Below are 26,562 nucleotides of genomic sequence, written 5' to 3' on the forward strand. Positions count from 1 at the left end.
ATGGCTCCGGGGTAGGGACTGCAGGTACACATGCCTGCCAGAGACAATTATATCAGGAACCAAATGGGTATTGCCTCGTCATTTAAGCAGCAGAAAAGATGGCCAGGTGCTCCTAAATTAGAGCAATAACAAATAACTAAAACGAGGAGGCCTGTTCTGGGCAGGAAGGCTGCTGGATGCCCAAGAGAAAAGACAATGGAGGTAGGAACAAATCTCATTTTGGGGATATTTGGGATCCGGATGCGCCCTGCACTGGGGGCACCTTGCGCTTCTTCCAGGAGTTTGGGGGCAATGGAGTAACAGGTGGTGTCACCGGGGTTTGTCTCCCAGAGGATGACAACCTCCTAGAGCTGACTTCAAAGTTTCCCTTTCTAGGCAGGACGCGGTGGCTCATTCCTGTAATTCCAGCACTTTGGGAGGATCACCTGAGGTCAGGAGTCCAAGACCAGCCTGGCCAACATGGTGAAACCCTGTCTCTACCAAAAATACAAAAAAAAATTAAGCGGGCGCGGTGGTGGGCGCCTGCAGTCGCAGCTACTCGGGAGGCTGAGGCAGGAGAATCGCTTGAACCCGGGAGGTGGAGGTTTCAGTGAGCCGAGATCGCGCTACTGCACTCCAGCCTGGGCGAAACAGTGAGACTCCGTCTCAAAAAACAAACAAACAAACAAAAAGCAAAGTTTGTCTTTCTAGTCTAGGGAGTCCTGGTGGCTGGATCTCAGGCCCCCGAGGACCCAGCCACGCCGCGTGCCACGCGTCCATTGGGAGCACGAGAAGAGATCCGCGTGGTCACCCAGCCAAGGCTGCCTCGGCGCCGCGTCCCGCCCTATGCCGCGCGGGGGCGCAAAGCGCAGGCGCACTCCTGCCGGGCGCGGACGGCTCCGGGCCGCCAGGGGCCGCTGTGGCGCAGCCGGGCTGGCCCGCGCTGTCCCTGCCGCGGATCACTGGCCCCTCTTGAGGACGGCCTTGCCGGTTTGGCGGGGTGAAAGGTTGCGAAGATGGCGACGGCCTTGAGCGAGGAGGAGCTGGACAATGAAGACTATTACTCGTTGCTGAACGTGCGCAGGGAGGTGAGGCCAGCGGCTGGACGCTCTGGGGGCTGAGGCCGAGCCCGGTCGTTCGGGAGGGCCAGGCTGGCGGCGGCCGCCCACCCCCGCCACGGGAGGCTCGGATCCGGCGGGGAGGCCGCGTGACCCCGGCGACGTGCGCGCCAGCCGGCCGACGGAGCCGTCCCCACTGCCCAGACTCTCCCACCGGGTGTGCCGGGTCCGGCCTCCCCCCCAGCTCTTGGAGGCCAGTGCGTCGCGTGCACTGTGTCCGGGCAGGGCCAGAGGTCTCCGAACCCACAAGAGGAAACAGGGTCCCCGAGGAGGGTTCCGGGGTGGGGTTCGCAGTCCTCTGAGATCTCGTCCCGCGCTCAGCCCACATACCCGTCCTGGCTGAGGGGCTGTGTCATCGCCCGCCGCCAGCAGGATGGCAAACTGAGTCTCACCCACCAAGGTCAAGGCCACTAGGGAAACGTCCTTACGACTTTATCCGTTCCCCGAGTCTTTCGTGGGAACTCCCTGCCTCTGAAGTGGGTCCAGCCTCAGAGGCACGCGTCTCGTGCCCTCTTTCATTCCCCTGGACCCGCTTTCCTGAAATTGAAGGCAGAGCCTCCGGGATACAGACCCTCGGCTGGGAGGCTGCAGATTAGGAAGAAGCTCTAGGCCAGAAAAGAAGTGGTGCCCTAACAACACTTTTAACATTCACACCAAGCACTTGTACCCAGTCTTCTCAACGAATAAAAGAGAACACAAGAGAGTCTCACATAGTCTGGCAGTAGTAGGGCCCCACTACACCTCCTTTCTTCATGGCTAGTCTGGAGGTGAGATAGGTTTGAAGGGCGAGAAGGCTTCGGGGGTCAGGTCATAAGGTAAATCGGTTTCTCTAAGCCGGTAGGTCCGGATTTTTCAGCCCTGCCAGAGAATTCCTAATTCCATCTCTCAGGTTTTCCAGTGGTAGTGAAAGCTAGCCAAGTTCGGCTATGCTAATCAAAGCGGGTTCAGTGTGTGTCGTCAGTAAATACTGGTCTATGTGATATTAATAATACTAACTTGGCCGGGAGTGGTGGCTCACGCCTGTAATCCCAGCACTTTGGGAGGCCGAGGCGGGTGGATCACGAGGTCAAGAGATCGAGACCATCCTGGTAACACGGTGAAACCCTGTCTCTACTAAAAATACAAAAAATTAGCCGGGCGTGGTGGCGGGCGCCTGTAGTCCCAGCTACGCGGGAGGCTGAGGCAGGGGAATGGCGTGAACCCGGGAGGTGGAGCTTGCAGTGAGCCGAGATCTGGCCACTGCACTCCAGTCTGGGAGACACAGCGAGACTCCGTGTCAAAAAAAATAAAATAATACTAACTTACCTTGTGTGGGACCGCTATGCTGAATGAATTTTGTACTGTTATCTCATTTAATTCTGAGGATAGTCCTTAAGGTAGGTATTATGATAGCCCTTGATTTACACCTGAGGAAACCAAGGCATAGAGAGATTAAGTAGTGTGTCTAAAGTCACACTACTAGAAAATGCAAGAGCCTGAACTCAACCCAGGCAGTCTGACTCTGGAGCCCAGCTTGTGAGCTCCCTGCTATTCTGTCACTTTACCTTACCAGTCCTTGGATTACAAAGCTGCTAGTTCTAGTACTGTATCCTTGAGTGTCACGTGCATCCGTGTGAGGAGACCACCAAACAGGCTTTGTGTGAGCAATAAAGCTTTTTAATCACCTGGGTGCAGGTGGGCTGAGTCCAAAAAGAGAGTCAGCAAAGTGTGGTGGGATTATCATTAGTTCTTATAGGTTTAGGATAGGCGGTGGAGTTAGGAGCAGTTTTTTGTGGACGGGGGTGGATCTTACAAAGCACATTCTCAAGGGTGAGGAGAATATTAGAGTACTCTCTTGAGGGCGGGGGAATATCACAAAGTACATTATCAAAAGGGCGGGGAGCGTGTATTGTCGTAAGGCCAATTGATCAGTTAGGGTGGGGCAGGAACAAATCACCATGGTGGAATGTCTTCAGTTAAGGCTGGACCTGGCTGTTTTCACTTCTTTTGTGGCTCTTCAGTTGCTTCAGGCCATCTGGATATATACCTGCAGGTCATAGGGTATATGATGGCTTAGCTTGGACTCAGAGGCTTGACACTGAGCACCACGTGTAAGAATCCCTCAAATGTATGGGCCACTATACTATGAGAATGTCCAGTGAAATATCTTTGGAAATTGCAGATTTTGTTAGGCTGCCATAAGGCACCTGGGGGTTCTTGTTCTCATTAATCAACACTTTGGGCTAATCACTTCTTTTTTTTCTTTTCTTTCTGTTTTTTTTTTTTTTTTAATTATACTTTAAGTTCTGGGATACATATGCAGAACGTGCAGGTTTGTTACATAGGTACACATGTGCCATGGTGGTTTGCTGCACCCATCAACCTGTCATCTAGGTTTTAATGGGCTAATCACTTCTTTAGCCTTCAGTTTCTTTCCCTTTAAATGAAGATGTCTGGCTAGTTATTCTTTTTTTCCAGTTTTTAGAAGTCAAGCAATAAATGAAGCCAGCCTTTCTGAAATCATGCGTACTTAGTCTGCGTTGTCAGTAATTGAGCAGCCATTTATCAGGCGTACTGAACCTTAGGTAGCTGCAGATGATCAAGCAGGTCTAGAATAATAGTTTTAGCCGGAGTCCTAGGTAAACATTTTGTCAAAGGTGTACCTTGAAACTGCTGAAATTGTAGGGCCTGTCATTGTTTTTGGACTTACGGATGGGAGCCAAAGAAATTTTATTTGTTTGGTTTTTTGTTTATTTGTTTGTTTAGAGACAGGGTCTCGCTCTGTTGCCCAGGCTGAAGTGCAGAGGTGGATCATGGTGCACTGCAACCTTGACTTCCCCGGGCTCAGGTGCTCCCACCTCAGCCTTGCTAGTAGCTAGGACCACAGGCACATGCCACTATGCCCAGCTAATTTTTGTATCTTTTGTAGAGACACGGTCTCTCTTTGTTGCCCAGGTTGGTCTCCTGAGCTCAAGCCATCCTCCCATCTCTGCCTCCCAATGTGCTGGAATTACAGGCATGAACCACCATGCCTGGCTAGGCCTGTCGCTGTTATTAGACTTAAGGATGAAGTATATATACATATATATGTGTGTGTGTGTATATATACGTATATATGTGTGTATATATTTTTATATAAGTAAATATATATATTTATATAAAATATATGTATATATTATATATATATATTTAGACTTTACCCAGGCTGGAGTGCAGTGGCATAGTCATGGTTCACAGCAGCCTCCACGTTCCCCAGCTCAGGTGATCCTCCTACCTCAGTCACCAGAGTGGTTGGTATTACAGGCACACACCATCACACCCGGCTGATTTTTGTAATTTTTGTAGAGACAGGGTCTCACTGTGTTGCCACGGGTGGTCTCAAACTCCTGAGCTCAAGCAGTCCGCCCATCTCAGCCGCCCAAAGTGCTGGGATTACAGGCATGAGCCACTGCACCCAGCCAAGAAATATCTCTTTAAAAAATTTTGTTGGCCGGGCGCGGTGGCTCAAGCCTGTAATCCCAGCACTTTGGGAGGCCGAGACGGGTGGATCACAAGGTCAGGAGATCGAGACCATCCTGGCTAACACGGTGAAACCCCGTCTCTACTAAGAAATACAAAAAAAAAAAAACTAGCCGGGCGAGGTGGTGGGCGCCTGTAGTCCCAGCTACTCGGGAGGCTGAGGCCGGAGAATGGCGTGAACCCGGGAGGCGGAGCTTGCAGTGAGCTGAGATCCGGCCACTGCACTCTAGCCTGGGCTACAGAGCGAGACTCTGTCTCAAAAAAAAAAAAAAAAAAAAAAAAAATTTGTTTTACTTCTCCCAGTGAGTGAAGGCACTTTCCATATTTATGGCTATATGACTATAGGTTACATCCATATGAAACATGCCCCTTTGCAGAAGACACTTTCTGTTGTCTTTGTCAGCAAACTTGGTGTTAAATGTCATACTCAGGTGTGATGTGCTGGTTTTCTGTCCTGGGATTCCACTAGAAGCTCTGAATGTAATGTCTGGACTTGATATTTACTGGAATTTATTGTGTGAAATCAAATGTGAAGTTGAAATAACGTGATTTAGCTGGAAAAAAGTCAGGGTAATCTTAATTCTTACATGTGTGGTTGGAAGAATATCTTAATACCTGTTTGTCTGTTTGCTGTCAGTTCTAGAGTAGTTGCCATTTAAGTATAGCTGTGAGAGGCAAGGCCCTCTTCCCACTTCAGAGTACCTTCAAAAGAGTGTCTTCAAAACTCTTAATGTTCAGTAGAGTTCAGAGACTTTTCTTTAGAAATCTCAAATGGAAACAACTCCAGACAAAACCAGGGAATCCTACTTTAAAATTATAAGCATAATAGAGGTATATAATTGGATTAATATAGAAATGTCAAAAATCAGCTGAAGAATCTCCCTCTCCAGGTTTTTAAACTTTAAAATATCCCTTTAAATTTATATTCTAGAGCAGGGATCCTCAACCCCCTGGCCATGGACCAGTACTGGTCTGTGACTTGTTAGGAACTGGGCCGTACAGCAGGAGGTGAGTGGTGGGCAAGCAAGCGGTTAGCATCCGGCGGGCAAGCGTTACCGCCTGAGCTCTGCCTGTCAGATTGGTGGTGGCATTAGGTTCTCATAGGAGCACAAACCCTATTGGGAACTGCACATGCAAGGGATCTAGGTTAAGTGCTCCGTAGAAGAATGTAATGCCTGATGATCCCAGGTGGAACAGTTTCATTCCACTCCCACTAGTCTGTGGAAAAATTATCTGTCAGTACCTGGTATTAAAGGTTGGAGACCCCACTGTTGCTGCTGTTGGAGAGAGTGAAGCAGGCAGCTGGACAGGACCACCCGTACTCCTATTACAAGACCCGATGATCTTTAATGATTCTCCTTCTAGATTTCCTGTTTACAGAGCAGGACCATCATCTGTCCTGCCTGCCTCACATTGAGAGGAGCGAGTAATTTATCATTACCTGGGCGCACCAAAACCAGACTGGTTTTCTGGTTTAGTGTTAGATGCATCATCTGGTGCCTAAAATCTAACTTCTCTGAGATTTCCAGGATGATTTTTGCAAAATGTATTTGGAGAAAGGATTCCTTTACTATAAATCAGAGTTAAATTTACCTGATCCTTTAATTAGGAACTTAGTTGACACATTTCAAACCTAATTTATTCCCAAGACAAATGGCTACAGTTCTTTGTCAGTGTCTTTGAAAGAATTTCATTTTTGCAGTGTTTATAACCTGTTTGAAGATCTGGTCCCAATTTGTTTTAACCTTAAGGAGCCACCCTTCTTTTCAAGTTTTAAACACTTTTGGAAAAACACAGTTAAGTAAAAACTGAAGTTGTTAATAAATAAAAAAGGTTTTTCTTGCCGTCCATTATGGAGGTCAGTGTTCTGGCATCTTCATCCTTCCAGAACAGCCATGAAACTAGAAGTACAAAAGTATCACCTGCCAGTAAAAAGTTTACCCCAAGCCCCTGCATTTTCTTTCCTTCTCTGGTACAGGGTAGATCATTATTTTCACAATTTTGGGTTGTCTGGGTTTCTTTGGCTGCAAGTTACAGCCACAGAGTAAGGCCCACCTGTTGAGTTTGAACTGCAGACTGAGAGAAAGGGCTAGAAAAGTAGAGGAAGGTCCCCTGGTCACTCTCAAGATTGTCCTAGGGTCAAAGTCACCCACAAAGAAGGAGGCAGTAGACCCTCCTATCAGGACCGCTGACTCAGCCATCTGCAGGAATTGACGTGTAAAAGGCTCAGCTGTGCCAGTTTGAGCCACTCAAATCCCTAAAGCGGTGAGGCTGGTATGTGTTTACGCATTCATTGCTTGCTTATCAAACCTCATGATGGGCAGTTAATTTTGTCTCAATAAGAGAAATAAAGATGGCTCTGAAAAGGTCAATTCCTTCATTTTCCATCTACTACATTACGTTAAAGTTTGATATTTATAATGACTCCAGTTAAATGTTTGCCTTGGGCACATAGAGTTAAGCCTCAGTTGTCCAAAAACAACTTATCCAGATGTCCGCATTCCGTAGCATGTTCTGTAAGCCAAGAGGCTGAGGAGCAAAAATTTCAGCCCATGCTGCCTGCCTCTTGTGTGACTTTCAACAAGTCATTTAACCTCAGCCTCTACTTGCCTGCAGAATGGAGGCACCAGTACTTCTTAGTTAACAATGGGATAGAGGGAGGCCACCAGGTAGGGCTTTGCAGCCGGAGTCCAGTATTCAAATCCCATTTTACTCCTCTGGAAGTTTTGTGCTTCAAGGCTAGTAATTTAACCTTTCTGCTTCTCAATTTCTGTCTTTTTGAGATGGAGTCTCACACTGCCACCCAAGCTGGAGTGCAATGGCGCGATCTCGGCTCACTGCAACCTCTACCTCCTGGATTCACACAGTTCTCCTGCCTCAGCCTCCCGAGTAGCTGGGATTACAGGCACACATCACCACACCCAGCTAATTTTTTGTTTTTTTAGTAGAGGTAGGGTTTCGCTATGTTGGCCAGACTGGTCTCAAACTCCTGACCACATGATCCACACGCCTCAGCCTCCCAAAGTGCTGCGATTACAGGCGTGAGCCACCGTGCCTGGCCATCAGTTTCTTTAATGTTGAAATGTAGGTAACAGGTAATAATGTCTTATGCACTTAATGTAGGCCAGGATGACCTGTGTGGTATGTGTATTGCTAGGTGCTGAGGATGTCTATAAAGTGCCTGGCATAAGTAGGTGTTTAGTTAATACTTATTGTTGTTATTTCTTGAATTTTGATAAGTTTGAAGTTTTACTTATTTTTAAAAAAGACATAAGGATTGGGGGGTGGCTCACACCTGTAATTCCAGCACCTTAGCAGGCTAAGGCAGGAGGATAGCTTGAGGCCAGGAGTTTGAGATCAGCCTGGGTGACATAACATAGCGAGACCCCGTTGTTAATTTAAAAAATATTTTTTCGAGACGGAGTCTTGCTGTGTTGCCCAGGCTGGAGCACAGTGGCGCAGTCTTGGCTCATTGCAAGCTCTGCCGCCTGGGTTCATGCCATTCTCCTGCCTCAGCCTCCCGAGTAGCTGGGACTATAGGCGCCCGCTACCATACCTGGCGAATTTTTTATTTTGTATTTTTAGTAGAGACGGGGTTTCACCGTGTTAGCCAGCATGGTCTCGATCTCCTGACCTTGTGATCTGCCCACCTCGGCCTCCCAGAGTGCTGGGATTACAGGCATGAGCCACCATGCCCAGCCAAAAAAAAATTTTTTTAACTAGCCAGGCATGGTGGCGTGCACTGTAACCTGTAGTCTAGCCTAAGGTGGGAGTGCAACCGAAAAGCGGATCAGTTGTTCACTGCATGCAGAGTCCAGTTAACAAGATTGAGACCGCATACAAAGCCAGTGAATTTACTCCAAAGCCAGCTTGGGCAAGGGGCACAATGTCCTGCTGTACCACTTCACTTGTGGAGCAGAAAGCGGGCACTTTTATAAGGTATAGGAGAAAATGAGCAAGGGTGGGGTCCTCCTGCTGTCTGGGTACTTTATCTACCTGGCAGTTGAGTTGGCACTTTACTGGGCAGAAATAAGTAACAGTGGCCATGGGGACATGATTTGGTCTGCAGATCCACCGTCAAGAGATCTGTCTTGGAGCACATAGATGAACTTGCCCCATAGAGGATGTCTGGTGAGGGGGAGGGGAAAAGTTATATTTGCATTTCTTTCTTTTTTTTTTTTTTTTTTTTTTTGAGACGGAGTCTTGCTCTGTCCCCCTGGCTGGAGGGCAGTGGCGCGATCTCGGCTCACTGCAAGCTCCGCCTCCTGGGTTCCCGCCATTCTCCTGCCTCAGCCTCCCCAGTAGCTGGACCTACAGGCGCCCGCAACCGCGCCTGGCTAATTTTTTGTATTTTTAGTAGAGACGGGGTTTCACCGTGGTCTCGATCTCCTGACCTTGTGATCTGCCCGCCTCAGCCTCCCAAAGTGCTGGGATTACAGGCATGAGCCACCGCGCTGGGCCTATATTTGCATTTCTAAAGGGCTAAGTAGGAAACAGGGTACAGGGGAAAGGGGGAGAGGAGAAAATAATTAAACTATCTCTTAGAAACATGGGGCCGGGCATGGTGGCTCACGCCTGTAATCCCAGCACTTTGGGAGACCTGTAATCCCAGCACTTTGGGAGACCTGTAATCCCAGCACTTTGGGAGACCGAGGCCGGCAGATCACTTGAGGTCAGGAGTTCAAGACCCGCCTGGCCAGCATGGTGAAACCCCATCTCTACTAAAAATGCAAAACTTAGCCGGACTTGATGGCAGGCGCCTGTAATCCCAGTTACTCAGGAGGCTGAGGCAGGAGAATCTCTGCTGGGAGGTGGAGGTTGCAGTGAGCAGAGATCACGCCACTGTGTTCCAGCCTGAGCAACAGAATGAGACTCCGTCTCAAAAAAAAGAATAATGGGAGTACTTGGTTACAGGAGGATTGCTTGAACCCAGAAGTCTGGGGCTGCAGTGAGCTACAGTCACACCACCACACTGTAGGCTGGGCAAGAGAGCAAAACTGTCTATAAAAAGCAAGACTCTGTCTATAAAAATAATAAATAAAAGGCCAAGCATGGTGGCTCATGCCTGTAATCCCAGCACTTTGGGAGGCCGAGGCGGGCTGATCACAAGGTCAGGAGTTCGAGACCAGCCTGGGCAACGTGGTGAAACCCCATCTCTACTAAAAATACAAAAATTAGCCAGGTGTGGTGACGGGCGCCTGTAATCCTAGCTACTCGGGAGGCTGAAGCAGGAGAATTGCTTGAACCTGGGAGACGGAGTTGGCAGTAAACCAAGATCACACCACTGCACTCCAGCCTGGGTGACAGAGTGAGAATCCATGTAAAAAATAATAATAATAATAATAAATAAATAACATTTTACAATGTAAAAGACATACATGTTCGTAAAAAGCCTTGGTATGCTTCATCCTAGCTAAGGATGAACTTTGCTGTCCACTTGTAATATTACTAAAAATTATAGTGCTAGAATGTATGCTAAGCATTAGTTTATGAAATTTCTGAGGCTGACCATGGTGACTCATGCCTGTAATCCCAGCACTTTGGGAGGCGGAGGCGGGCGGATCACCTGAGGTCAGGAGTTTGAGACTAGCCTGGTCAACATGGCGAAACCCCCTCTCCACTAAAAATACAAAAAAAAAAAAAAAATTAGCTGGGCGTGGTGGTGCTCACCTGTAATCCCAGTTACTCGGGAGGCTGAGACAGGAGAATTGATCGAACCCAGGAAGCTGAGGTTGCAGTGAGCCAAGATTGTGCCACTGTACTCCAGCCTGGGCGACAGAGCAAGACTATCAAAAAAAAAAAGAGAGACTGGGCGCAGTGGCTCACACCTGTAATCCCAGTACTTTGGGAGGCTGAGGCGGGCAGATCACCTGAGGTCAGGAGTTTGAAACCAGCCTATCCAACATGGAGAAACCCCATCTCTACTAAAAATACAAAAATTAGCCAGGTGTGGTGGCAAACGCCTGTAATCTCAGCTACTCAGGAGGCTGAGGCAGGAGATTCACTTGAACCCGGAGGCAGAGGCTGTGGTGAGCCGAAGTTGTGCCACTGCACTCCATCTTGGGCAACAAGAGCAAAACCGTGTCTCAAAAAAAAGAAAAGAAAAGAAATTCCTGAAGCTTTTTTTACTTTATTTTCAAAACACTGAGTTTGTTCTCTTTAAAAGACAGTGATCTCTCTGAACTTGTGCTTCCTGGAAAGTTGACATGGGGATAGGGAGCTTTCCTGAGCCAAGCAGAGAGGAGGCAGAGCTGGGAGCAGGAGTGGGCTCAAGAGGGTGCTGGGGACGTGGAGTTTAGAGAAGCTGCCTGTGCGCAGGGAGGGAGCTGTTGAGGACGCCCCACCACTTCCAATGTCATCTCATAATGTGATTGGCAAACATGAGGTTACATTTTACAGTGTGTTTCCTTAATGGCCTATAAGCCACTTATTTTCTGCTTTGGGCATTTCAAACAATTGCTTCTTGAAATGTTAATGCTCTAATTTTGCATTATCTACCAAAACACCTCTTTTATTTTCTTTCTTAAAGAGAATTCAATGGAAAACTTTTGTATTCGCTGTGAATTTAGTAATAAAATAATGGAAAACAGGGGACACGAGAGCAACATGCTTTACTTGGCTGTAGAATTTGGGTCTGCTTTTTATTAACCTTTCATTTTAATTTTACTTATTTACACCTTACCTTGTTTAAGAAAGGATGTAAGACAACAGATAAATAAATAAAATAGCATATATTTTTTAAAGGAGACACACATTTCTTAAAAAGAAGACAACTGAGAACATTGCTGCTTTATTACCACTGTTAATGGCACACGCCTGGTACAGGTTGCACTCGGTGGAAGGAGCTTGCAACTTGGAGTGGAACCTCCTTTGAGATGAAAATCTGACAGCTGGATTCCGGTTTGGCTCATGGACTGTTGGAACCACTTCTGCATGTTTTGAGTGTACAGCGTACCCTCCTAGTTGACAGGAGCCAGAAAATTCTTCAGTAAAATGCCAAGCCAATAGAAATCAACCACAAGAAGTCTGCATGAGTAGGCAGGGTATAACAGATGAACACGGACGAGAGAAGGTATAAGGTCAGGCTTTTAGGGAGAAATAAGCCAATTTCTTACTGTTAAGATAGGATCTGAGCCATCAATTTTGGTCCAACTCTGGAGCTTGTTTCTAGAGACTGGGGCCTTTTTATTTTCTATTCGTCTCAAGGGCAACAAATAAATATATGAACATGATCAGGAAGAGTAATGAAAACGCAGTTGTACCATGGTAGCAAAAGATTTCCTAAGCCCTTGGAATGACCTCTGATGGCGAGTCAGGATGTTTGCTCCTTTGGCCCATGTGTTCTTGAATTCTGTGATTGTAGCCGAGGTGTGTGCTGCAGGACTTGATTCCTCCTCTGCCCCATACACCTTGCAGCAGGTGATGTGCTTCCTGCCTTTGTTTTTTTTGTTTGTTTGTTTTTTTGTTTTTTGTTTGTATTTGGAATTCTGTTGTTACTAATTGTGTTAATCGTTTTTTTCAAATTTATATTGCCATCTTGTAAGTATTGTGTTCTGTGAGTTTTGTAAATTTTTTCCTTAACTCTGGGTTAAGTAGAACTCACTTAAGTTTCAAAAATTACTCCTATTTGTAGAAACTTTTTAGAATTATTTTATCAGTCTCTCTGTTCAGCTTTTCTGACTCATTTGTGATTTGATTATTTATCTGCTAAGCTCTTTCCAAAGTGAAACTTAAAATGGCTGTAGGAGCCAAACTTCCAAAATCAGTGTAGGTCAAGCTGACCTCTGTCCTCAGCAAAGATGTGATAGAATTCGGGGTTTTTTGTTTTTTTTTTTTTTTTTTGAGTTGGAGTCTCGCTCTGTCACCCAGGCTGGAGTGCAGCGGCACGATCTCAGCTCACAGCAAGCTCCACCTCCCAGGTTCCCACCATTCTCCCGCCTCAGCCTCCTGAGTAGCTGGGACTACAGGCGCCCGCCACCACGCCCGGCTAATTTTTTGTATTTTTAGTAGAGACGGGGGTTTCACCGTGTTAGCTAGGATGGTCTCGATCTCCTGGCCTCGTGATCCGACCGCCTCGGCCTCCCAAAGTGCTGGGATTACAGGCATGAGCCGCCACGCCTGGGCAATTCAGCGGTTTTAAGTGAAGGACAGCTGAAATCACCTAGCCCACCCCTTGCGTGTTTAAACATCAAGGAGCATTCATTGGTGGTGATCTGAATGTCCAGGGACAGTGGTGGAGCTTCAAAAGGGGTCATTGTGAAGATAGCACAGCCGCAGGAGTCAATCCAAGTTTGAGTTTTTAGCAGGTTTTGTAGGGGCAAATTACCTAACCTGTCTGAGCCCGTTCATGCATAAAATCCAGACAGTTTTACTGTCGTAGAGCTTTTGTGGGAATGAAGTGGGAGTGCATGGAAATGCTTGACATAGCAGTGGACATATGCCTGTAACATGAATGCCGTGTATTTCTCTTAGTGTCATGAGCATAGCCATTAATAAGGAAGGCTCTTACTAGTTAGTATATAATTTGGTTGATCCTTGATCTGGTATGTATATATTGTAAATGCCTCTTCCCTCTCTCTATGTTGCCTTTCACTTTCATGAACTGAAGTTTGGTTTGAGTTAGGCTACACATTATTAACTTCTAACCATCTTTCAGGTTAGAGGTCCATAACCACATAAACTCCTCCTCCATCTTCAACAAGTCACTTGATCTTTTCAGTCCTTGGGATTTTTATCTGTAAAATGGGAATCTGATACCAACTTCAAGGCATTTTGAGTATTAAAGTATTGGCCGGGCGTGGTGGCTCACGCCTGTAATCCCAGCACTTTGGGAGGCCGAGGCGGGCAGATCACGAGGTCAGGAGATTGAGACCATCCTGGCTAACACGGTGAAACCCCGTCTCTACTAAAAATACAAAAAAATTATCCGGGCTTGGTACTGGGCGCCTGTAGTCCCAGCTACGTGGGAGGCTGAGTCAGGAGAATGACGTGAACCCGGGAGGCGGAGCTTGCGGTGAGCCGGGATTGTGCCACTGCACCCCAGCCTGGGCAACAGAGTGAGACTCCGTCTAAAAAAAAAAAGTATTAAGTGAGGAAATAGTGGAATTTTTTTGTTAGCTGTAAATCTGTATAAATGCATTTGTGACACTATTGACAAGTCTTTAAAGCTCTGTGATGCTTTTCGGTCCTTTTTCACCTTGCCAGTTGCACGTTCCCTGTCCTTACATAGCTCTTTGTCCAGGTTCAGTCCTCACCTCCTTGGATTTTTTTTTTTTTTTTTTTTTTTTTTTTTGAGATTGAGTTTCGCTCTTGTTGCCCAGGCTGGAGTGCAATGGTGCAATCTTGGCTCACCGCAGCCTCCGCCTCCTGGGTTCAAGCGATTCTCCTGCCTCAGCCTCCTGAGTAGCATGCGCCACCATGCCTGGCTGTTTTTTTCATATTTTTACCAGAGACAGGGTTTCTCCATGTTGGTCAGGCTGGTCTGGAACTCCCAACCTCAGGTGATCCGCTCGCCTCAGCCTCCCAAAATGCTGGGATTACAGACGGAGCCCCCGCGCCCAGCCAGCTCTTTAAGTCTCTTGCTTCAACCCTGCCTCTCTATCTGCCTTCTGGACATCACGCCACCTAGGTGTTCAAATTCACCTCTGCCCCAAGCCTGACTACCTCCCGATTTCTCCCTAATCCATGTTCGAGCCAAAACCCTGGAATGCTCGTTGATTCTTCTCCATTTCACATTCAATAACTGTCCCTTAGATCCATGAATCCTCTAGAACTTCAGCAGACTCTGATCTGTCGTTTCTGTTTCAGCTTCCAGGCTGCTGGTCACAGAACCTCAGCCTTGAACTTCTGCTGCTGTTTCCTTTAGATCTCTCTGGATTTGTTTTTTGTTTGTTTGTTTCAGTCAAGCTGTACCAAATTAATCTTAACAAATAATACTGGTCACATTATTTCTCTACCCAGAAACCTTGTATGACTTCCTCTTATTTCTTGGGTCAGGGTCAAACTCCTTGGCTCCATTTTTAAAGCCCTGTATAAATTAGATGTTTTGTGTATTTTCTGGCTACTTTGTGGTGATGTTCTGCCCTCTTCCACCACAGAGGAAGCACCGTGTGGTCAGCGGCCGTGGCTGCCTGAGTCACCATTATATCCCCTGCACAGTGCCAGGCACATAATGCTAGTTAGCAAATGTTTGCTGAATAAATTGAGCACACAGATGGGTGTCCAAATTAGTTTCTTACCTACTTCCTGCCTTCTTATGCCCCTTTATGCCTCTGCCGGTTTGGTCAGTGTTCTGTGTTTCAGTACCCAACACCGGCCTGTTTCCTCAGGTGTTATTGTCCCCTGAGATGCCGCAGCTCATCTTGGATACCCAAAGCAAATCAGAGTCCACCTTTGTGTTCTCACTGGGGTTCTCACCACCTCCGTGAAGTTTTCTTTGCATTCTGACTCCTGTGACCTTACTTCTGCATCATTAATGTTAGCATTCCTGTTTTATATTGTTTAGGTAAATCCATGTTTACATGGAGTTTTTTGGGGGGTGGGGAATAGGAAATAGACAGGAATCTATGTGTAATTTCTTTGAGCTACGGACTTTATTGTATTTCTTTTGTGCCCCAGTGGTTTCTGAAGCCAGTTGACATTCAGTAAACTTACTCATGGAAGTGATAAGTATTTGTTAACGACATACTCAGCTTGTCTACCAGTATTCTTGAGGAACATATTGCAATTTTCGCCTTCAAATTATTCTAGAGGAACTTATTATTGGAAGGAATTTATTTGTTGTTAATTTGGTAAATCTACCGCAGGCACAAGAGGAAGAGAGCAAATTCAAACATATGCCTTTATGCTCAGGCTCCAGAGTAAGTCAAGGCCTATGGAGACTCAGTCCAGCACTGAATAGCATGCCAGAAGCTGAAACGACGGCTTTTCCCTTGCTGGGCTTGTCCTTCATTCATCTGGCAGATATTGATTATCTTCCTCTTATGTTTCTTATTGCGGTGGGAAAAGGTTACTTGATCGTCTTTTGCACTACCACCACTAATGATATTTGTAAAAGAAAATAAGTTTCAGATGGATCAGACATATTTTTGTATGGGGTTTGGTGGTGGTTGTTTCTTTGGTTGTTTTTTTTTTGTCAATTAAATGGAGCTGCATTTTTACAGTAGATACAGGTTAGTATCACGTTAAATCTTTTCTACTTGCAACGTTCCTGTGGAGATCAGTCAGACAGAATGAGTTACTCCAGTCTACACAGTGCTCGATGTTGTAGGATAATTCCAAATACATCCTTGGGGTTTATTTCTGTTTGAGGATGAATCCCATATTTCCAGACTTTCCACTGATATTCTACATGTAAATGAAAATGAAAGGAGGTGGGGTTGAGCCAGAAAAATACCATCAGAATATGGTGGAGCTGGGAATGAGAGGGACTGTATTGTGTAAAGCTTCAGGCTATATGGTTGGAACCTTTACAAAATGAAATAGGGAATTTTTTTTTTATCAAGTCCAGTTATGTGGTTGCTTTTTAATGCCTGATAAGTAAGTGGCTTGGTTTCTTAGTATAATCAGTATCTACTAAATGACACCAAATAATATGTGACACCCTTTCTCTCCATAGAACAGATCTTACTCAGCACAAAGCACCCATGTTGTCTTGGTGATTAATTAGCTCTGAAATCTGCTTTTTCTTTTAAAGTGTATAAGCACCAACTATCATTAAAAAAAAAAAAAACACAAAGAAAAACTGCAGGTTTTTATGAGCTGATGCAGTTTCTTTCCATCAGATTATTGTGGAACATATGGACAATAATGAATCTTCAATAGTGGTAATCAGGCAAACTTCCCAAAATCCAGTAGAATATAGTTTATGGAGCCTTGGTTGGTGAAATTTAGTAATACAGATACATCGCCTGGAAGTTTGAGTTTGAAAATACAGGCTAAAGCAACAAAAAACCTGGTGGCTTTAGTATTCCCAAAGTGAGTATAAATATGAGGTATTACTGAGTTATTTGCATGCTCTCTTCAGTCTTCGAAGTATCCAATATCCAATTCAATATCATCATCATGGTAGGTATAAGTACGGTTCACCCAACGTGGTTTTGCTTGCCCAGCACATGGGAGGACTGCACTTGCTACTGTCCTTGTGGTTGAGCAAGACCGTGGGACTAGTTCTAGGCAGTGATGTCAGTGGAAGTGAGGTGTGTCACTTCTAGACCCAAGCATTTAAATGCCAGTGTGAGCCAGGGAGCCTGCTCTCCCCTCTGCCTTGGTGATTGGCACAGATGACTGCTGTGTCGTCCTGGGACCTGTCAACCTGGGACCTGAAGACATTGCCAAACCGTACTAGCTGACCTCAGATGGACATGTAAAGTGAAAGAGAAATAAACCATTGAAATTTTTGGATTGTTTGTTACTGCAGTATCATCTAGCCCAGCAGTTGCCAAGCTTTTTGGTGTTAGGATTCCTTTACATTCTTAAATTATTGAGGATCCCAAAGAGCTTTTGTTTATGTGAATTATAGCTATTGATACTTAGTTAGAAATTAAAACTGAGTAATTGCTAAAATATTGTTGTAAAACAAGACACAAATACAAATGTATTTCAATAGAAGCACAAGGAAAGCGTTTTAAGGATTTGAAATGACCATATTGGACAATAATGAGGTTACAGATACACAGACATCACAGCAGGTACAACCAACGATAGTGGGCACAGTCAAGGAACTGAGAACTAATTGAGTTAATCTCAAAAACTCTTGTATTTATACCCTGTATTTAATTAAACTTTTGTATTTATACAAACCTTAGAAATTTCTAGAAAACATAAGACATGTACACACTTTCCATTAAACGTCAGAACAATGATGTTATAACTAAAAGTTCTCTGAAAGGGAATTTGGAAAAAAGAGATTTTACTCCAGTGAATACTTTGCAAACCAGGGAAACCCAGCCTCCAGTATAAAACAAAGGTGTGTTCCAGAGAACGAAAGGAAAACTCAGGTTTTATAGCCAAAGTTCCTGCCTGGGTTCCCAATCAGGTCCATTTATGTAAATGAAGGATTGAAACTTGCTTAGTGCTGAACGATTGATACAGGTGAGCCCTGATTGGCTGGGCGGATGAGCTCTGATTGATTGAGGTGGGTGAGCTCCAAAGATAAAAAGATGTGGATTTTGGAAAACTCTGTGCAACCCCTAGTCAGCAAAAGGCCACCTGACTCTATTTTAAATTTAGATATCTCAGGATCCATCTTGAAGGACTGCCTCTTTTAGGCTCACGTTTGTTCCCAATATCATCACACGTCCTGTAACCTCAGGATTCCACTGTACACTCAAGAAAGGATGAGAGTGAAAAAGGCAAATAACAGCTTTGTGTTATTAGAAAAATAGTTTTGACTTTGTGGATCCCTGAAGGGTCTCAGAGATTCCTGGGGTGCCCCAGACCACACTTTTTGAGAACCACTGATCTAGCCTATCCTAACCAAATGCAGTCGTGGTACAGACATACTATCCAGACATGTTTTAGCTTATTTTGCCTTAGCCTCCTGAGGAGCTGGAAGTACACCTGGATAAATTTTTTTTTTTTTAGATGGAGTCTCGCTCTGTCGCCCAGGCTAGAGTGCAGTGGTGCAATCTTGGCTCACTGCAACCTCTGCCTCCCAGGTTCAAGCGATTCTCTGGCCTCAGCCTCCCAAGTAGCTGGGATTACAGGCACTCACCACCACACCCAGTGAATTTTGGTATTTTTAGTAGAGACGGGGTTTTACCGTGTTGGTCAGGCTGGCTTTGATCTCCTGACCTTGTGATCCACTCGCCTCGGCCTCCCAAAATGCTGGGATTACAGGTGTGAGCCACCACACCTGGATAATTTTTTAAATTTTTTTTGTGGAGACAGGATCTTGCTATGTTGCCCAAGCTGGTCTTGAACTCCTGGCCTCAAGTGATCCTCCCACCTTGGCATACCAAAGTGCTGGGATTACTGTACTGGTGTGAGCCATTGCACCCAGCCCCGTTACTGATTTCTGACTTCATCCTCTTGTGGTAGGAGAAGATATTTTGTATGGTGTCAGTCTTTAAAGTCTATTGAGACTTAATTTGGGGCCTAACATATAGTCTATCCAGAAAATATAACCAGGTGATTGGGATGACGAAAGTTTATAGACTTAAAGTATGATACATTTCTTAATTTTATTAGAGAATTTTAGGATAAGAATGTACCTTTAGGTATCATTCTTAATGATATCTCATTGCGTTTTGAAATGATAACAGTATTTCTGTGGTAGTGAAAGAGGTTCTCATTTATGAAATATCGAACCAGTGACCTTAGCTATTCAGTTATGATGAAAGGACCAATCTAACCTTTTATTGAGTGTGATATTTATTAAAAATGAAGCATCTTATTTCCATTACTTAATCAATAGCATATTAAGCCATTTATTAATAAGATTAAAGAATGTCCTGCAGAGTAGATATTCTGCTCTCTTGTCATCTAGTTTAATTTTAATAACCAGGAAATAGCAGTCTAACTGGGAGTCAGTCAAATCTGTCTAATACAGTACTTGTAACTTTTATGAGATACAGGAAAGGACAATTAAAATTTGCAGAAAGAAAAAAATTTGTGACTGGGCGCGGTGACTCACGCCTGTAATCCCAGCACTTTGGGAGGCCGAGGTGGGCGGATCACCTGAGGTCAGGAGTTCAACACCAGCCTGGCCAACACAATGAAATCCCGTCTCTATTAAAAATACAAACAATTAACTGGGCATGGTGATGGGCGCCTGTAGTTCCAGCTACTTGGGAGGCTGAGGCAGGAGAATTACTTGAAGCCAGGAGGCGGAGACTGCAGTGAGCTGAGATCATACCATGGCACTCTAGCCTGGGTGGCAGAGTGAAACTCCATCTCAAAAAAAAAAAAAAGAAAATAATTTGTAATGGCCGTGTGGGAAAAAAAAAAACAAGCCCCTTTTACATCATCACATAAGTAAACCTACCTGGAAAAGATTATTTTCCCATGATTTATGTTTGAAACACCAGGGTTGGTGCAGGTGGTGTATTGATAAGTGTAGCAAGAAATGCATTTAAAGTCAGGAGGAAAACAAAACACTAGAGCAAGAAGAAGAAGAAGGAGAAAATGCAGAGATGGAAATACGGAGGCCCACCTCTTCTAGAGGGCCTTGTATTTTTATAGAAATAGAATATACGTACAGAAAAGTGGTCATCTCCTGAGTATACGGCACAATGAATTTTCACAAGCAGGACTCCTTCCTGAATGACTGTTTCCATTATCCATGCACCAGGGCGGTGCCCTCCGAATTGTTCCAGTTTCAGTTCTCCTGTTGCCAAAAAGATACCACAGCTGAATTGTGATGATGGTAATAATAAAAGTGGTTATGGTCCTAGTATGAGCTGGACATTGTTAGGCACTCGTGCTTGTATTATCTCAATTATGCCTCACAAAGCCTCAGAAAGAGGCACTATTGTCCACAGTCTGCAGATGCGGAAACGGAAAGGAGCTTAAAGGAGCTAAAATTCCTCAGTTTTTGCTGTGTGTTGGGCACTGTGTGAAGAACTTCATAGTCACTGTCTGGTTTCATTCTCACACCGTCCCTGCGAGGGTTGTCATCTTTTATGGAGGAGAAGACTAAAGGCCAGAAATCTCACTTGTCATGGTCACAAAGCTTGGAAGTGACAGATCCTGCATCCAGACATGGGCCGTTTGACTGGCACACCTGCATTCTCAGCCAGCAGAATGGAAGGTTGTGTTGCCCTAGAGCGAACCACACGGGCGTGGCTGGAAGACAGGCAGCCCCTGTTTGGTAGTGCACCAAAGGGAAGATGGGAGAAAGAGATTTGCCATGGGGTGGGGTCTCACCAATTCTCAGAGGCCAGGAGCTGCTCATTTAGCAAGATCTTTGACCCTATTCTGACAGAGCACTTCACGGAACCCTCAAGGAGCTCCCGATTTAAAATGGCACGTGGCAGAGTTGCCTCTCTCCAAACCAGCAGGACGCTCTCTGTGGCCTGCTGTAAAGGGCAAGCTGAATGGCTCGGGTCTAGCTAGTTTTTTTCCCCCTCTGTCACCCAGGCTGGAGTGCAGCGATGCAATCATAGCTCACTGCAACCTCAGCCTCCACAGGCTCAGGTGATCCTCCTACCTCAGCCTTCCAGGTAGGACCACAGGCAAGCACCTCCATGCCCAGCTAATGTTTGTATTTTTGGTAGATGTGGGGTTTCGCCATGTTGCCCAGTCTAGTCTTGAACTTGTGGGCTCAAGCAATCTGCCCACCTCCGCCTCCCGAAGTGCTAGGTCTACACGTGTGAACCACTGCGTCTGGCCTTGTTTTTTTTTTCTGGATAGCAGAATCCAGTAAAGTCAGAGCCAGAAGGTTCCTGGAGGTCACCCACGCCATCACCTACTCCTCAGACAAAGCCGGCCTGAGCCTGGTCTAGGGCTGAGGAGCAGAACCCGGGCCCCAGCACTGCTGCCCCCTCAGGCACATGGGATGGGCCGATGTCCTCCACATGTCTTTCCAATCACATTTACTGTCTTTCTCTTGGAGTCCTTCAGAATTCCTTGTTTAGAACCCCTGGTAAACTCGCACAAATGCCCTGGCTTTCTAGCATCTGAATAACTTAATCCTGTAGAAAATATTTCGATTCCGGGCCAAAAATTAATACTAAAATACAGTAAAATTGCACTTTTTTTTTCTGGTGAAGAAGTTCATTAGTCCTGGGACTGAAAGATATTGAAAAATTGTGGAAGTAACAGAGAATACAGAGTCATCTTTTTTTTTTTGGTAATTATGGTCCCAGGACTATGTCTCTGTGACCTCTTTCTTTGAGGATTTGTGTTCCAGGCCCTCATCCCGGAGCACTGTCAGTCCTCACATCCCCTCCTGGAACCTGGACCTGTTCTTCTGTTCAGTTGGCAGATTTTGGGAGCCTCTCTAGCATATTGTCAGTGACCCAGAAATGTGCTTCAGTTGTCAAAATGGTGGGGATATGTCCCCAAATCAAGTGTTCTTTAACTGATATACCAAAGGGTAGAGCTGCCCATCCAGTACCACCCCTCATAGGCCAAAATAGCCTCTAGAATCAAACATAACACTTCCCAAAAGCAGACCTGAGGGGCCAGCCACACAGCCCGCTCAGTGTCCCAGGGCCTCGGAGGGGTCCCATCTAGAGACCCTCTTGGTGGCTGTGAGGCCGGCCACAGTGAATGCAGGTTTGCCTGTTGGCACCCGCCCCCCACTGTGGTTAAAGCACACCAGAGCCCGTCTGCCTTGTGCCGCCCCTTCAGATGTCCGTGCTGCGTAGGAGGATTGGAGAGTTGATGGCTTTTGGTTTTTAGGGAGGTCTGGCGGTTTTGGGGAGGGTTGGTTACTACAGGTTAGGGAAGCATTTCTGGCTCTGAATGTGCTGCCTTCTGGAATTAGAGGTTGCATTCGAGTGCATGTGGGCCCTACAAGTTTGTCTTTGAATTTCAAGGATTCATGTTCATTATGTCATTAAATTGATGTCATTTCTGTCTAATGGTATATAGCTTTTCTTTGCCTGAACCTGTTCTGTTGAGAGTGCCTTGGCATGATTTACTTCAAATAAGTTAAAGAGTTAGCAGGTCTCTGACATTTTGGTTTCAGCTCAGAGCACAGTGAGCCATTCCAGAGACACAAATGTTCATTCATCAGATAGCAGCACTTCCCAGCAAAACCCAGTCACTATTGATGTATGTAATTGATCGCTTTATTAACTGACAAAAAGAAGCTTTGTTGAGGTAATAAACCTAACTTCATTACATCCTGCATGTCGAGAGCAAACACATTGGGACGTGGCTGATGGGTTCCCATTTCAAGGCTGATTCTGATAATGATAATGTTTAAGTAGCATTGATTGTTCTCTAATTGAATTTTTCTTTCTTTAGGCCTCTTCTGAAGAGCTGAAAGCTGCCTACCGGAGGCTGTGTATGCTCTACCATCCAGACAAGCACAGAGACCCAGAGCTCAAGTCACAGGCGGAGCGACTGTTTAACCTTGTTCACCAGGCTTATGAAGGTCAGTGGAGGGCTGGACTTCGTAGAAACATCCTGGTAGCGGTTATTCGATTTTTAGGAGATGTGATTTATAGAGGATAGAAAAAGAGAGTCCTTAGAGGTAAATAGAAGAGGTGGTTAGTTTGCTACTTTTTACTGACAGGGTCCTTTGAAAGAGTAGTATTTTGCTTTGGAGATCGATACGTGTCCAGTAAGTAGAAAATGAGAGGCCGGGTGCAGTAATAGACAGTCTCGATTGCAAGGGAATACTCAAGTTTTAAATCGTTTACCAGGTTTCTTCTAAAGGGAACTCTTATAGGTAAAGGCTGATCGTCACAGGGAAGATTTCTTTGTTCTCTTTTTTGTTAGAAGATACAAGGACATTTTTTCATCCAAAAGTGATTTTATTGGTTCTGAAGCATTCAGTTATCAGTTCTAATAAAGGAACGAAAACGATGTTATAGGAAATAGAATCAAGCGATTCACATTTTTATACTTACGTCTTACGTATGTCAGAAAGAAGATTCTGTGATAGATTCGTTTATAAAATACTAAAGTCACTACTGGATACAGAGCTTCTGTTTGGGATGGCAAAAAGTTCTGGAAATAAGAGAGTGATGATGGTTATACAACATTGTAAATGTACTTAATGCTATTGATTGTATACTTTAAAATGGTTAAAGCAGTAAATTTTATATGTATATTTTACCACCATTTTTAAAATTTAAATTTAAAAAAATGTTAAATCACTGTTATATGCATCAAGTACAGTAAGTTATTTGTTCCAGAACCATTTGGTGATTGGCTCCTTAGACCAGAAATTAGATACTGTGTTTCTTTATAAAATCATAAAGTCATCTCACTGTATACATAATGTTAAGCTTGTAGTGTATTTCACGTTAGAGTTTTTCCAAAAAGTTAGATTTTAATGGCCAATGAAAATCAGGCTGCAGGGTGTGATAAATGTGTAATCAGTGTGGTGTCATTACCAAATTTAACTCTATTCAGATCACTTGCATGGCAATTGTGACGAGTAGCCTGTTCTTTTTATTGTATTCTGTTATCTAAATGGGTGCATTAATTTTACTGTTGTCTAAATGAGCCACATAGTTTGCTTGTATTGTGTTGGAGACCTGGGGAAGAGTTAACAGAAAGACCCTACCAGTGCTAGTGAAAATGCCACAGCAGCAGACCTGGCCTCCTGTTTAGCCTAAAGGGAGACTCAGGTGAAATCGTGAATGAATAATTCCTTATTACATGCTGGAGAGGAACACAAGTTTGGCTCCTGTGTTTTCCAGGGGCCAGCATTTCTTCCTTTCCCATTAGATTTGATGATGCATAGGATCATTTATATAGTTTTTAAATTAGGCCTACAAATATGTGGGAACTCTCAAGGGAGAAGAGACCCAAAGATCTTGGCAGAAATTGGTGAAGTAGAGGGGGAAGAGAATGACCACTGGCCTTGCCGACATTTGAGTTCAGTTGGAATATCATTTGAACAGCTCTTACCCTTAACCGAGAAATTCTTTTCTGATGTACTTTGGGTGATGTGGCCAACAAGATGGTAAGAGGTGTTTTTGTCTTTTAAAATTATTTACAAATAAAGAGGAGAGGTGCACAAAAGAAATGTAGCCTGTCTTTGGAGTTAATAGAACTCTATAGAGTAAGTAACAAATCAGCTTTTTCTAGTATCCAAACCTGTTTCTACTTTTATAGCAAGCTTCTTTAGAAACTGGAAACCCACTCTTTCAAGTCAGTGTACTTTTATACACCATGGCAGAAATTTACCAAATTATTATTTTTTTTTTTTTTTTTTTTTTTTTTTTTGAGACGGAGTCTCGCTCTGTCACCCAGGCTGGAGTACAGTGGCCGGATCTCAGCTCACTGCAAGCTCCGCCTCCCGGGTTTACGCCATTCTCCTGCCTCAGCCTCCCGAGTAGCTGGGACTACAGGCGCCTGCCACCTCGCCCGGCTAGTTTTTTGTATATTTTAGTAGAGACGGGGTTTCACCGTGTTAGCCAGGATGGCCTCGATCTCCTGACCTCATGATCCGCCCGTCTCGGCCTCCCAAAGTGCCGGGATTACAGGCTTGAGCCACCGCGCCCGGCCACCAAATTATTTTTAAAACAACTTTCGTGTCCTTTCGCAATGCAGGAGCTGGTGTCACTTCTTGCATGGTACACCTTGTACACCTTGTACCTGTACCTTCCAATCAAGAGCAACTTGGACACTGGGAAAATCTGACTTTTCTCATTTGTAGCCACCTTTAAACATATCCTACATTAGCCGGGTGCAGTGGCTCACCCCTGTAATCCCAACACTACGCAAGGCCAAGGCAAGAGAATCATTTGAGGCCAGGAATTCAAGATCAGCCTAGGCAACATAGTGAGACCCCATCTCTACAAAAAATAAATTAACTGGGCATGTGTGCACACACCTGTAATCCCAGCTGCTTGGGAAGCTGGAGCAGGAGGATTAGTTAAGCCCAGGAATTCAAGGCTGCAGTGAGCTATGATCTTACCACTGCACTTCAGCCAGGACAACAGAGAAGGACCGTGTCAGTCAGTAAGTCAATAAACAAATCCTAGGTTGAATCAAAAAAGCAGTTAGGAGGAAAGATGCGTAGAAAATGAAAGGGGTCTCTAGGAAGATTGTGATCAGACAGGGAGAACAGGAGATGGGCTTACCTAATGACATCAGTGTTCTCAGAAAGGACTGAAGGTGAATTTTATATTTTATAAACATGTTTAATTTTTAATTTGCAGTGCTTAGTGACCCCCAAACCAGGGCCATCTATGATATATATGGGAAGAGAGGACTGGAAATGGAAGGATGGGAGGTAAGAGAAACTGCGTCTGGTGTCCCAGAAAAGTCATTAAACAGCTACAAAACATCTCCCCAAAACCCTGCAATCCGTAATAATGCCTTTGGGAATATTTGAAGACATCAGAGCCCCCTTCCTTGCCCTGTATTTTAGTTTTAGAGGTTGAGTTCTGGACTTGGCTTTGCCACTTTGTAACTCTGACCTTGGGCCAGCCACTCATCTGACTTGTCCTTCGTTTCCTAACCTGTCAAGTAAAACGGAAGAGGGATGGACTGGACCAGTAATTTTTAACCCAGGTGTGGGGCGGGAGCAAGTGGAGCTGGCGGTTGATGGGAGACGATTTCTTCAAGGGTGCAGCTCTGACTCCACATACACTCCCTTCAACCCTGCACAGTTCTGTGCCTCTCTCTCCACCTCAGTTCTGAGTAATTGCGGTGAGGAAATATTTCAGATGGGAGTATGTTATGCATGTGAGCAAAATGGAGGCAGAGCTGCTGGGGTTGCATTGCCTGTAATGACCCTTTCAATTCTCATGTATTATAATATTCAAGCTTTGTCAAATGTGATGAGTGAAACAAAATATATAGCAAATGTGTCGCCCTGGGCAGCCATGCTGTGGGAGAACAGTCACTAAAATTCAGACAATTTGTTTACTTTCACACTGCCACTGACTAGCAGTAGAGCCTTGGGCAAGTAATTGGGTTGCTAGTGCTAACATGTTACTATCTGAAAAATGAATATGAAGATTCGTTGTGAAACTCTTAAGTTGCTGCAGGAATATGTAGGTATCATTAAAGAAACTTGGTTCTGACCCAGGCAAAGTGGCTCACACCTGTAATCCTAACACTTTGGGGAGCCAGGCTGGGAGGATCACATGAGGCCAAGAGTTTGAGACCAGCCTGAGAAAAAACATAGCAAGACCTTGTCTCTACAAAACTTTTTTTTTAAAAATTAAGCGGGCTTGGTGGTGCACACCTGTATTCGCAGCTACTCAGGAGGCTGAGATGGGAGAATCACTTGAGCACAGGAGGTTGAGGCTGCAGTGAGCTATGATCACGCCACTGCACTCCAACATGGGCAACAGAGCGAGACCTTGTCTCAAAAAAGGAAAAAAAGAAA

General features: G+C 45.0%; 1 protein-coding gene across 1 annotated transcript in view; it reads left to right on the forward strand.

Moving 5' to 3' along the window:
- The first annotated feature begins 916 nt into the window (after nt 1-916).
- The window catches only part of LOC105479482 (DnaJ heat shock protein family (Hsp40) member C11), a 73,363-nt gene continuing 47,717 nt past the window's right edge, over nt 917-26,562 (forward strand). Inside the window, exons 1-3 of the mRNA XM_011737476.2 lie at nt 917-1,067; nt 22,512-22,641; nt 25,385-25,458. Of these exons, the coding sequence (XP_011735778.2) occupies nt 996-1,067; nt 22,512-22,641; nt 25,385-25,458 (276 nt within the window). The 5' untranslated portion in view covers nt 917-995. The remainder of the gene's footprint in view (nt 1,068-22,511; nt 22,642-25,384; nt 25,459-26,562) is intronic.

This window comes from Macaca nemestrina, chromosome 1 (assembly GCF_043159975.1).
Source record: "Macaca nemestrina isolate mMacNem1 chromosome 1, mMacNem.hap1, whole genome shotgun sequence".
NCBI lineage: Eukaryota > Metazoa > Chordata > Mammalia > Primates > Cercopithecidae > Macaca > Macaca nemestrina.